This window comes from Podarcis filfolensis, assembly GCF_964270895.1.
Source record: "Podarcis filfolensis genome assembly, chromosome: 11".
Taxonomy (NCBI): domain Eukaryota; kingdom Metazoa; phylum Chordata; class Lepidosauria; order Squamata; family Lacertidae; genus Podarcis; species Podarcis filfolensis.
This window is the reverse complement of record NC_139613.1, coordinates 29,941,220-29,954,396: the sequence shown is the minus strand read 5'-3', so window position 1 is coordinate 29,954,396 and position 13,177 is coordinate 29,941,220. Positions and strand designations below refer to the sequence as shown.

General features: G+C 40.7%; 1 protein-coding gene across 1 annotated transcript in view; it reads left to right on the top strand.

Annotated features, from left to right (window-relative positions):
- Positions 1-10,468, top strand: part of MAP1B (microtubule associated protein 1B) — a 69,670-nt gene extending 59,202 nt beyond the window's left edge. Inside the window, exons 6-7 of the mRNA XM_083577310.1 lie at positions 2,594-2,832; positions 4,304-10,468. Of these exons, the coding sequence (XP_083433436.1) occupies positions 2,594-2,832; positions 4,304-4,459 (395 nt within the window). The 3' untranslated portion in view covers positions 4,460-10,468. The remainder of the gene's footprint in view (positions 1-2,593; positions 2,833-4,303) is intronic.
- The last annotated feature ends 2,709 nt before the right edge of the window (positions 10,469-13,177 follow it).

The window sequence follows — 13,177 nt, the reverse complement described above, 5'->3', positions numbered from 1 at the left end:
CTTCAGAACACCCAATCATTTGTTTTCACTGTGACTGACAGGTGGGCAGCCCCACCTGTCAAATATGGCCTTGTGAAGCTAGGAGCAGAGAAGGATCTGGCCAGGGGAACCGAAAAGGATCCCTAGTCCTGTCCTAGATGCAGCACTTGTTTGCTTCAGCTACAGATTCAACCTATGTTGTGAAACAATCATCTAAAGAGAATGTAGCTATGATAGTGGGCCAGTTTGCACATAATGCTAAGGCAAACTAAGGCAAACTGCAATCATGAGGCATCCTGGAGCAAAAATCATGGCTTTTTCACTTCTTTTCCAGTCCTGCTGCTGCCATGCTACCCAGAGCTAAACCATGATTTGGCTTAGTGATATGTGTGAACATATGTGTTCATGGTTTCACCCACTCCAAACAAACCACAAGTTGTAGCCAAGATTGGCGCTTTGCTTACCATTCATGAATTGTTTTGCAGATACATAGCATGAGCTCAGATTGGCATGTAATGCTAAGTGAAACCATGGGCTGATTTTGGGTATTGAAGCAGCAGGGAAGAGCAAAGTGGCTGTTATTTTACCTCTGGGCCCAGACTCTATGTCATAGAGTTTAGACAATGTGCTGCTACATTTAACATCTGTGTAGGCTCCTACGTCTGCAAATTACACCCACCTCTGTGAAAAGGGAATTATATTATAGCCGCTTTTCTATTCCCCTTTATAGTAAATGGGTAGGGGCATAGCTTTTTTCCGATTGTTTTAATTCAGTCCTGAATAACAGGTTGGACTGGGAAGACACACAGTGGCTCAAAACAGACAGTGCTGCTTCCCAAAATAGTGATAGAAGTTGAATGTTGTGGTCAATGCACATACAGGTGTTTGAAGCTAAAGGTATGTTACTCACACCTTAGGCAGTAAAAATGCTGCTGCTATGGTTTACATTGTGCTAGTAAAATCTGTTCCAGAAAGAAGGAAAGGCTTAGATACCATGTACATTATTGTTACTTTGGAAAGAATAAGGGTCCAGTTAGCAGGTAAAAGGTTTCTGAGAATGCCTTGACCTATAACAACCCTCATTGTAGAAATGAAACACTGTGTACATTTTAGGCAGCCAAGCAACTGGCTACAAGAAAAGGTCCAGAGGTGCCCATCAAAGAGTTTGGTATTGTATTGATTGCTAGAAGAACTATAGTGAAAAGTGAGGAAGGTGGAATATGTATAAGAGCTATTTCTTGTTTACAGAGTGAAGCCTATGGGCAGATCTTCCTGAATTTTCATGAATGCCTAGAACAGTAGAAATAGCAAAAAGATGGGTGCATGCAAGCATACACATAGATGTAATCCATGTTCATCATGCACTCCCCTGGTGCCTTAGCTCATATTTTCTGAAAGAACTGTAAGCATTAGAAACTGCTAATTGTCAGCCTTTTAAAAAACCAAACCAAACCAGAATGGCTTTCCCATTTTGCCTTTGGTATCCTGCCTTTTTTGCAGAACTAGCACTGCAGTTAGCATGTGCTATTGCTTCTGTATATCCTATCTCTGTTAGCCTTGTATTACCAGTTTCTTTTTCATGAATGGAAGAAGTACAATGGTAGCACAGTACTGTGGTAGCACAATACCCAGCCAGTCCTAGCTTCATTTTGCATATTCTCCTATGCTGTATTTGATTAGCATCCACTGTGATACTGAATCTCCTAGTATTTCTACTTCTTTATATAGGAAGCCATATACTGATTCCCATTCCCCTTCTTGTTTAATTTTTGGGGAGTGCTGTTGTGCAATAGGAGCATTAAACAACAACAAAGATGAATAACATGAGAAATTGCATAATGTTGAATTGTGGCTGGTGAGAATGAGTACTTGACCTCACAAACTTGGAAGGTGCTGAACGTAAACACAACCTACATCTTTTGAACAAGTTGAGCAACTGATCTCCTGATTTCTTCCTGGCCCCTTTCCCAAAAGTTCTTTTTAGAAAATCTTACTTTCAGTTCTTAAACGCAGTTGCATTGCTGCTCTTATATATCTTGCAAGGTGCTACTGTTCTGCCATGGTTTTGCTTAGAGCTCTCATCCTAATGGTCTGGGTCAACCTTTTCCTGGTTCCAACATCTGAGTGACCTTTGAGCTGGCATTTGGGACAGTAGTTCTTCCAACTTGAAAACTGTATAATAGAAGGACCTCCTTCAGGAATTTCCTAAAAATTTTGATGTTCCATAAATTCTGTTGAAGAATCCTATTTTTTTGAATGACAATTTAATAATCACAGTTTCTGCATGACAATTCTTGAATTAACCAATCCTATTACATGATACAAAGTACCTGATGATGAGGGTTTAAAACAAAACTATCGGTATATAAGAACTGATCAGGTATATTTTCCCCTCTTGTTCTCCTCACTAAGCAGTCTTTGATTCTTTAACTGTCATATTTTAGCAAATCTTTTAAGAGTCAGTAGTATTCATTGGGGAATATGTGTTCCACAGTCAAAGTGTGACAAGCTAGTTCTGTCCAATTTTAAATTACGTGTTTTCTAAGGTCACATTTTCTCATCAATAACTCAGACAAGACCCTTGTGTGTGTTTGTGTGCTTTTTTTTTTTTAAGGACCTGGAAATGTAAAACAAACAAAATCTATAGCTGTGCCTCCAGGACCTCCTGTGTATTTGGATCTGGTCTATATTCCCAACCACAGCAACAGCAAGAATGTCGATGTAGAGTTTTTCAAGAGGGTGAGGTCATCCTACTACGTGGTGAGTGGGAATGATCCCGCTGCTGAAGAACCGAGCAGGGCTGTCCTGGATTCTCTGCTGGAGGGCAAGGCTCAGTGGGGAAGCAACATGCAGGTAGGCTCTCCAGTATTTGTGAATTAAAATCTGAAGAGATAAAAAAGTGACAAGGAACTTTGAGAAATCTCTTAAACCAAGATGCCAAGAGGTGCCTCATATTTGATAACAAGTTTCTTCAAGCTTTTTCTGGTCACAGTGACCCTCTTGCATGCCATGGTAAAACCAGAATGCATGGTTTATCTTTACTATAAAGATCACTCCCATGAGAAAACAAGCAAGGACTTAGCATTGTTTCTGAGTCAGGAATCATGGTTTATTTCACGCAAACAAACCATGGTTGGCAAATCAGGAACAAACCTTGGCTTCACATGGCAATTCAGTTGGAGGAAAACAAAGCAGTCTTTGGTTGAGTTGTCAGGACTTCTGCTTTGCTGCTCCGACCCTGCTAGGAGAGGAACAAGTTAGCAATTGTCTGTGTGTTCACTGTAAATCAATAATTATGGTTTACCATGGCATGTGAATACAGCCAGTGGGGAGGAAAGTGTCCTCATAAGCTCATGATTTAAAACAACAACTAGAGCTATACTGAAAATTGTTTTTTCTCTTAATCTTCCACAATTTGTGTTAATTACTAATCATACATTTTAATTAACTATTTGCATATTACCAAAACCTTACTGTAGGTGCCTTTTTCAGACTTTGAATGATGTTTAAGTGCAGAACTAGACGCAATGTGGTAGTCCCACGTCTTCAAATGCAAGGCATACCCAATTTTGTGTGTCTACTATATATTTTAATGGTTTCATGTTCTATATCCAAGATTTTGAGTATGGCTTAAGTACATCTTTAAACATTGTGCTCAATGCTTGGAAACTGGTTTTCTGTGAGCCATTTTGGGGTAACATTTCAATAACCCAACACCATGGTCAAGCTTTCTCAACTGGATTAATAGGCCTCTGCCATGAGTGTGTCCTTCTATATTATTTTATTTTTAGTTCATTTGCTGTTATTTTCTGCTTTAACTATTTTTACTGTGTTGTGTAGATTGCCTCAAGACACACATGCAGAAGGTAATTAATTAACAATTATAATGGGCTGAGGCCAGTTAATGGAGAAGCAGCTCTTCCGTGGATGGGGCTAAAGATGCCCTCAGCCATACAAAAATGTGATAGTGTTGCACATCATGTGTTCAGTATTTTGAAAAATGTGGATATGTAGAACTTAGTGCCTAAAATGTCAGAGGCTCCCATTTCACAATTGTAGAGGTTGAAGTTCTATACTGTACCCCAAGTAGTCTCTGTCTTGTTTACATAAGGACCATATGCCTCGAGATAGAGTTTAGATTTCTCAACATCTCAAAATCCACGTCTTCTGATAAATGTTTTTGTTGCACCTAGTTGCTACTGGTGTTAGCCACAGAAGTATTCTTTCAAAATGGGGGCCAGTATTCTCAAGACTTGCTCACACATTAATACCGCCTTCTGTTTGATCTTAATGTGTCCTCTGTTCTCGTATTCTTGTATTGCAGGTGACCTTAATCCCTACCCATGATTCGGAGGTGATGAGGGAATGGTATCAAGAGACCCACGAGAAACAACAGGACCTTAACATCATGGTACTGGCGAGCAGCAGCACTGTTGTTATGCAAGATGAATCTTTCCCTGCATGCAAGATTGAACTGTAGAAAAAGAAAAAGAAAAAAAGCAATGCATCACAACCTTAAACTTTGTTTCCAGACATTCTTCAATTTGAAAACACCTTTTCTAATGTAACCCATCTAATTCAGCTGCCGAACTATATATATATATATACCTGCCAAATGCTATACTGTATCACAGTGATGCAAGTCACTAATCTTTTTTTTCCAGTCTTTTGCTGATTGCTAAGGGAAATAACAGTATTCCCACCATAGGGTTCAAATTACTGCAAAACCTGCAGATTCTGGTTCATCTCCGCTGAACAGTTGGAAACCATGCACTAGCAAACACTGCTGACTTCTGCCAGGTATGGGGGCGTTTGCCCTTGAGAGAAAGACAGGGAGAGAAAGCGAGAGAGAGGAGTAGAGGAGAATAAAATCATTAGTTTTGCATTACTCTCAAAGCAATCAATATATTGCTTCCTGCAGTCTGCCATCACATAAAAAAGAAAGATGTAGGTTTGCATTAGTCTGAATTACTGCAAGAGCGGGCGTTTTTAATTTAGTGACAAAATTAGCTAGAAAATTACGTGAAACCGAATGTGGCTTTGAAGGGACGTAAGATACAAAACACTCACTTGCTGTTGGCAACTTCACTTTGAACATGTCATATTCGCTTCACAGAACTCTCCTAGGCAATATATGCAAGTAGTTTGAACCCCATTCGGTTTAACATGCAAACATGTTGGTCTAAGGCATGCTCCCAGTGAAAAATACATCTAGTCTTCGCTTAAATTTGACAAACTTGCATGCTGAAACACCCAAGTCACACTCAAGTTTACTGAAGCAACATACCAAAGCAGTTGGGAGTACCTATGGTAGACAATTTGCCTTAGAATGTGACTTGAATGTACAAAGATACTTGATGCACTTATTTTTTAAATGCAAGATAGCAAGTTTATAAAAACATCTGTGTAGGATTATAGTTACACCAGTACAGAAGTATGCGTGTGCATGTGTGCTACTGGAAACCTCTCTGATTGGTCAAACAGCTTAGTGCTATGAATTATGCATGTAAGTTGAGCACTTCATTTGTGCACCTGAACAGCAAGCCTTTTTTTTTTTTTTTAAGTCTGCTTTTTCTCCTCCTCCCCCTTTTCCCTTGTGAAAGAAAGGGTGCGCCCGGTACCAGAAATTAACACATACAGAATGTTGCAAAAGGTTCTCTGCACTCTGTACAGTCTTTTGGAGCCTTGTCTCACCTTATTTTGACTGTTAATTTAAGAGCGAATATGGGAACAAATGTACAGATTTGATTTTTTTTTTTAGCTAGGTGCGAACTTTTAATAGATGAATTTTTAAACAGAAGTTTTGTTTACAGGAAAATTGCAAAGAAAAAAAATCAGGTGAAGGGATTTTTTTTTTAAGTAGTTTTGTAAGACAAGTGCGTAATGTTATTTTGAGGTTCTGGTGAGAATGAAGTACTGTATTTATTGAATATAGTTAACTGCCGATAATAATTTTGCAGGGAGCACACTAAAAAATGCTATTATGTGTCAGTGATTAAAGAACCCGAGAACTAAAATGCAGGCTGGCTTCCTTTTCGCCAGGAGACTGCCTAGGTTCTGGGCTGGCCCAAGGGCACAAGCAACCCAAGGACTTGCTTGTGGCAATGTTTTTTTGGAGGCGGGATGTATCAACAAAAGCAGCTTATGATTGGCAGTTGCACCGCGGCATTCTTTGGGATGCTGCTGCAATGCACTTCTCCAACTGTTCAGGGCTACTAGTTGGGGCAGCAGAAGAACTGGCTCTACCTACTGTAGGTTTTCCTTTCTCCTGGTACCTGTCTTAAAATTAGCTCAAGCAAGTTCGTGCTCCCCGTATTTACAGATCCCTTCCAAAAGAAAAACTAGGATTGTGTGAATGTTGCAATTCTGTGAAGGGTGCAGAAAAGCTGATTACAGAATTCAGCTTTCTGAGAATTTCAGCGCTCTTCCTCTCTCTTTAACCCTTATGGTTACAGGGAGGACCCAGAGGAGTGGCTGGCGGGAATCTCAGTACCCTGTGGAGCCTTTTGCATTTTCCCAAGATTAGCAGTCAGAAAATTAATTATGCAACATAAGAGAAGTCATGCAAATGTGCATAATTTATGCATCTTGCAGAATTAAGCTTCAGTTGTCACAGAATTTGTGTTACCTTGGGGCAGAAGTTTTGATTTTTTTAAAAAGCCAACTATCACGCACAGCTTGAGGGAAGGCTACTCATTATTAAGGCAGTTGTCAAAGGGTTAGGGCATCACAGAACCTGTGGTAGTACCTGAAGCTTCATGGAAATCTTACTGGTGCTGGTAGAATATCTTGAGGACTGGGTCGCAGTTATCACTGCATATAACAATATCCATTACGCTTTATTTTGTGGTTTTGTAAGGAATTTACATGAACGCCATAATAGGAATTTGCTTTGTTCTGTGCCAATTGTTTTTTTTGCAGAAGGCTTTGATTCCCTAAATAGTGGATTTTATATCGTTTTATTTTCTATTATAATTTATTTCAATGGTTAACATTGTTTATTTTTATTTTATAGATGTGTATTTGCACTGCTAATTTTTTAAAAATTATTTTTCATACTACTACAACCCCCCTTTTAATTTGGGCTGTGTTAGCCCAGTTAATGCTGTGAAATATTGTTTGTTAAATGTTTTGTGCATTTTTTAAAAAAAAGTTCTAATATTTTATTTTTGTTTGACTTTTGTAGCGATGCTACTTTATTTATTCTTTCACCCAGGTCATTCAAAAGCTTGTGTTCTTGTGGTCTCTTTGCTTTTATTGGAACAATATACATGGAAGCAGCTAGTAGTAGTTTGGGACTCGCGTCCTTAAAAATTCCATATGATTGTGGTACGAAAGACAAAGGGAAATGTACAAAGGGAAAGAGGCAGAATTTCTAAGTTAAGTGTATGTACAATGCTTCTTTCCTAATGTGAACAGCTCAAACCTAAAGAGGAATTTGCACCACAGCACAGAGTGGTTTGTCCCAGTATAGTTAAAACAGAATCCTGAAGTGGGGGAAGTTAGTTCCGCTACCTGTAATTTGAAACTGCTGGCATCATGAAACTGAAATGCTACATAGCTGATGAGCCCTTTTGCAGCTCAACACTAGCTTTTTGTAGCCCAGCTACACAGCATCTCTGATGTGGTGCATCTTGGGCAGTGCCCTCGTCCACACTGGATGAGTTAGCACAATACCATCAACAGCACATTAAGTGTGCCGATGCGCTGGCCACAGTTGTTACCGCACCACATCCTGAGCTTGCCTTGTTAGCAAAGGGTCAAGGAGGATTGGCCTTTTACAGTCTTAATCCCGTTATGGATCAAGCAGCAAGTCTTGCTGAGTGCAGTGTGGCTTATTCCCAAGTAGGTCTCCAGGGTTCTGCAGCTTTGGGTCTACCAAGTTACTAACACAATATTCCATTTATCAATGAACTGTGCAGAAATGATTTGTTTTATGATCTGCCCCCCACTTTATATGTAAGCAGAAATTAAATCATTTTTAGTGGGAGTATATTTTATAAACATATTGCAAACAAACAAACAAATAAATAAATAAATAGAAGAATGCCGTTAACAGCAAGCAAGTATGTGAAAGTAGCCACTTAGCCTGTTTCCAAACAAGCGGCTTCTTTTAATTAAAAAATGAAGACTTTCTTTTAGTTCAGCCCTAAATAGCAATATTAAATGAATATGTACAAAAGAGAAGCTGCCATCTCTCCACACCCTCCTAGAAGTGGCAGTCTTTCTAGTCATATGCACACCAGCAGTCCCATAGGAGATTAGTTGAAATCAGCATAGCAGTGCAGTCCTGTGTATGCCTAACTCAGAAGTAATCCCCACTCAGTTCAAGGGGGGCTTATTCCCACATAGGTGCATGTAGGATTGCAGCCTCAATGGGGTTCAAATCCGGCCTTAACATTCCTTCACTCTAAGAACATCCTCAATCGTTCGCATACATATTTTGTTGTAGGAACAAAAATTTAATCAGGTATTTATGTTGGGTGCACTACTTCTTTTTTTAAATGCCTCAAAAATGTTTGATAGCCCCATTCAGCTCTTGGATATCAGCAAACATTTTCCTGTATATAAAAAAATGGTACTCTGTACGGCTTCGTCTCCAAGATCTCAATTGTGCAGAAGCCATGTCCCTGATCAATCTGCACACAGAAACATGCGCACAGGTCTGCAACCCAATGTGCTTCTTGAGAACTGGCTCTTAGGGGTTCGAGAACCCTCCGGAACATCTTTTCAAGGATACAGGGTGATGGAAAGTGTATGAGATGGATACCCATCCCCCCACCGTGAAGGGGAGTGCCTTCCTCTTGTGCAACAATTTCTTGGGTAGCCTGCGCTATCCGTTTCAGGATTCTGAATAAGATTGCAAAAGTGGGGTATAAATTTTCTAAACAAATCTGCTTTTAACGCACACACAAGTTTTAAATGGCAGCCAATTTTGGCGTTGTTGTTTTTTTATTAAAACAAACAAACTCCTCTTGACCAAATTAATGCCTTTCTTGCCTGTGCAACTAACCTAATTGTGTTAGTTACAGCCATACACAATTAGCTTATTGACAGTCAACCAGGAAATGCCATGGATACTGATTCTGAGCTCTGTTGCTCAGCACAGATTACTAGAAGCATGGTTCAATCTTGATTAGCCTAATTTTAATGTGTCAATATTTGAGTGCTGATAGCACTCTAGAAAATGATGGTATTACCCATTGGTAACATTCCCCTAATCGTAGCCTTTATGATAGTACTATTCCATTGAATGAAATTCAGTGACTGTTTAGGCGAGATCACAGTCCATTTCCCAACTTGACAGTGCAGTCCTATACATGTCTACCCAGAAGCTAATCCCCAGAGTTTGGTGGGATTTACTCCTAGGTAATTGTGCATAAGATTGTAGCCTAAAATGGATCTTCTTTTGCATGCCTTTTCATCTTCATATGGTGGGTCTGGTTACAACAATTCCTACCTTTTTGATTCCATTCCCATTCTTCGTCTCTTTGAGTTATTTTTAACTTCTCATACTGTGGTGAATGGATCCAAATGTGTATATGAATGTATTTAGCTGTCTTCAATAGCTTAAGCAGTTTAGGAACCTAAAAACACTGAACTGAGAACATAAATTTGCTGGGGGAAATTCCAAGTCTCCCTGCCCCAACGCTTCCTGCTCCAAGGAGACACTCTGCATTATAAATTTTATGTCCTAGGCCTCTTTGTCCATATGTAACCATAAGTAACAAGTTCTTGCTCAGAGGAAAATAGTAGTTTTTGTGGTCTGGCATTATTAAGCAATTGGGGGGGAGGGAATACAATCTTTACACTTACAGAACAAAAAGAGAGTTTCTGTAAGTGATAATATTCTCACTGAATAGTTGACAAACCACCCCAAAAACAAAACAAAACAAAACAAAAAACCAGGAACAAGCAGTTCTTCAAAACGCATTTGCAAATTGCATTATTTGCCTTGTTAAAGATGCTTGCTATTTTAAAAGAAGAAAGTTCGCTGTGATTTTAACTAAATAAATAAAAATGCAGCATCTAAACCTTGAACATTTATGGGGGGGGGGAATGCTTCTCTGCACTGAATTAGCTTTAGGAGCTCCATTCTATTCATACAAGACTGGGCTGTACTCACATTGGTAAAAGCGCAATTCTGAAGTTCCAGGATGCTTTCACATGTTTGCATGCAGCCATTTATTCTTCCAAACCATGGCGAGAAAGTCTTGTTGCTGGCTGAGAAGCTCCTCACACACTCCTCTCTCTCTTGTTCCGAATGGTCTTGTTTGTGTCGGTCTGCAGCTGTGTATGGTTTTATGTCTTATAATCCTTCATCACCTCTATTCTATCCAGTCATATCTAATGTAGAAAATTAGTTTCCAGTGAAAGTAATATGTAGTGCTTTTATGATATTTGTGTGCAATATCCCCTCTTCTGTTGAGGATATTTGATGTAAAGGAAACAAGCTCAGTTCCACAATAAAATACAAAAATAGTTATAAGTGTCAGTGTGGGGTTTTTTTGTATTTATATGAGGATGCACTTTCAACTCTCTTCTCAAATCGCATTCCTGGAAACAGCAAAGGAAAGAAAGGGTTGCAAGATGTAATTATTATGTAGCAGACGAATTCTGTTAGTAGATGTGGGAGACAAATGGGGTGTGGAGTAACCATCACAATCACAGCCTACCTGTGAGCTTCCCAGGGGCATCTGACTGGCTGCTGTTGGAAGTATTGCGGCTGTCATTGACTGGTTGGATGCAGAGGTGTGGTGGGAAGAGGGCTCAGAGCCCAGGGATTGGTGGTGGAATGACACATGAGTGGTCAGAGGAAGAAGAGGGAGCAGACTGGGAGGAGGAGGTGTCAGAATCTGAAGAGGCAACAGGCTTTAGTGAACAGGAAGAGGCTGTAGCAGAGAGCAGTTGAAACTCAGAGGCAGAAGCAGAGGCTGGAGAGGAAGTGGACCAAGAGGCAGTGATGAGGCAGGCTGCTGAAGAATCCAGGGAGTCCCCCTCCTCCTGCGACCAGCTTGCCTCCCCCACAGGTCTCCTTGAACATGCAGAGAAATGAAAAAGGCAGAACAGATTGGTTGTCCACAGACACCATCCATGACTGCTTGGGGGAAAACCCTGGAGAAGAGGCAACCGTGGAAAGGCAGGGACCTCGCAACTGACTCATTGGACAGCTACGATTATGGCTGTTATGATCAGTTTGGCACATAAAACCAGTAGCAGTTATGATGAGTTTCCCACACAAAACCAGTGGCTGCTATTTTTTGGGTGGGAATAAGAAAGATTCCACCTCTCATCAGCTACAATTGGTATTATTCTCCAATATATACACTTAAATCTATTGTTGGCCTGTCCCTGCTTAAGTAGTGAGTTCGTAATCTGGATACCCCGGCTAGCAAATGTGGAATTATTTTGCGGAGGGAGTGAAGGAGCAGAGGGTTAAACCGCAATATACACTCAATTAGCTTCTGCCAATCTGATTCCCTGCAGATGTTTTGAACTACAACTCTCATCAGGCTACCTACTACAAAACATCAGGAGGACACCAACTTGCTGAAGGCTTCTAGGCATCTCTTCGAAGATTTCCAACCAAATGATGTATTGATCTCCCCTGCCTTGGCCCTGATCGGCATTGTAAGACCTACAATAGAATACAATAGAGGAATGACTGCATCTTTTGGTTCAGGGCTTTAATATTGATCATGACCTGTTTGCGATGTATCTGCAAGATCTGTCAGACATTTAAAGTCTGCACTTGAGACTGCAGCAGAGCTTTCAGAGGGTGGCAATGGGGGATTTCTCAGCTCCTCCTGCTCTCTCTTCTCTCTCTTCTAGATTCTGTTCCCTCAAGGTTTTATGTCATCCCCTTTTCAATGATGAAACCACTGAGCAAAAACCAGGTGCTAACAGCATGCTGAGGACACTCAGGTTTCCTCTTTCCTTCCTCTCCTTACTGCTCTTGGGAGCTAATTCTGGCAATCTAAACCTGTTTAAGCAAATCTGGCAAAAAAGAAAAAACCCAAGATTGTGACAAAATAGATCGGTAGAAATAAAATGTATTTGACTATCTGTCTTGCACATACCACCTTGCAGCCAAAGATCTGTAAGTGGTGCACAATAAAAGGAATAAAGGTAAAGGGACCCCTGACCATTAGGTCCAGTCGTGGCCGACTCTGGGGTTGCGGCACTCATCTCGCTTTATTGGCCGAGGGAGCCGGCGTACAGCTTCCGGGTCATGTGGCCAGCATGACTAAGCCACTTCTGGCAAACCAGAGCAGCACACGGAAACGCCATTTACCTTCCCGCCAGAGCAGTACCTATTTATCTACTTGCACTTTGATGTGCTTTCAAACTGCTAGGTTGGCAGGAGCAGAGACTGAGCAACGGGAGCTCACTCCGTTGTGGGGATTCGAACTGCCGACCTTCTGATTGGCAAGCCCTAGGCTCTGTGGTTTAACCCACAGCGCCACCCGCGTCCCTTATAAAAGGAATAAGAACATTTAATTCAAAACTAAAATGGATAAAAATACAAAGGGCAGGAGCAAGAACTCCAAAACAGCACCTTTATTGCTCAAACACCCAAGCAAAGAGCCAGGCTTTCAGCTGGCACTGGAAGGCCAGAAATGCAGGTGCCAGTTGCATTTCAGGAGGAAACGTGCAGGAATGCTGACTTACAATACACATATTTTAATCTATTAAAAAGTATATACAGTGGTACCTTGGGTTACATAAGCTTCAGGTTACATACGCTTCAGGTTACAGACTCCGCTAACCCAGAAATAGTACCTCGGGTTAAGAACTTTTTGCTTCAGGATGAGAACAGAAATCGTGCAGCAGCAGCACGGCAGCAGCGGGAGGCCCCATTAGCTAAAGTGGGGCCTCAGGTTAAGAACAATTTCAGGTTAATAACAGACCTCCAGAATGAATTAATCTCTTAACCCAAGGTACCACTGTACTGACCTATCAAAAACCATCAGCGGGGCATACAACAAAATAGAAAACACCAGTAAAAACAGGACCAATAATAATCAGGCTTATATATTGACTGCATAACACAGAATTGACTTCCCATTTTCCTGGTATCTCAGTACTAAAAGATGCTTAAATGATTGCAGTTCCAAGTCTGAAAAGATTGAAATAAAATTGCCAGGCTGTTCTTGGGGCTTTAAGATTCTGGGTCCACACAAACCGACATCAGTGC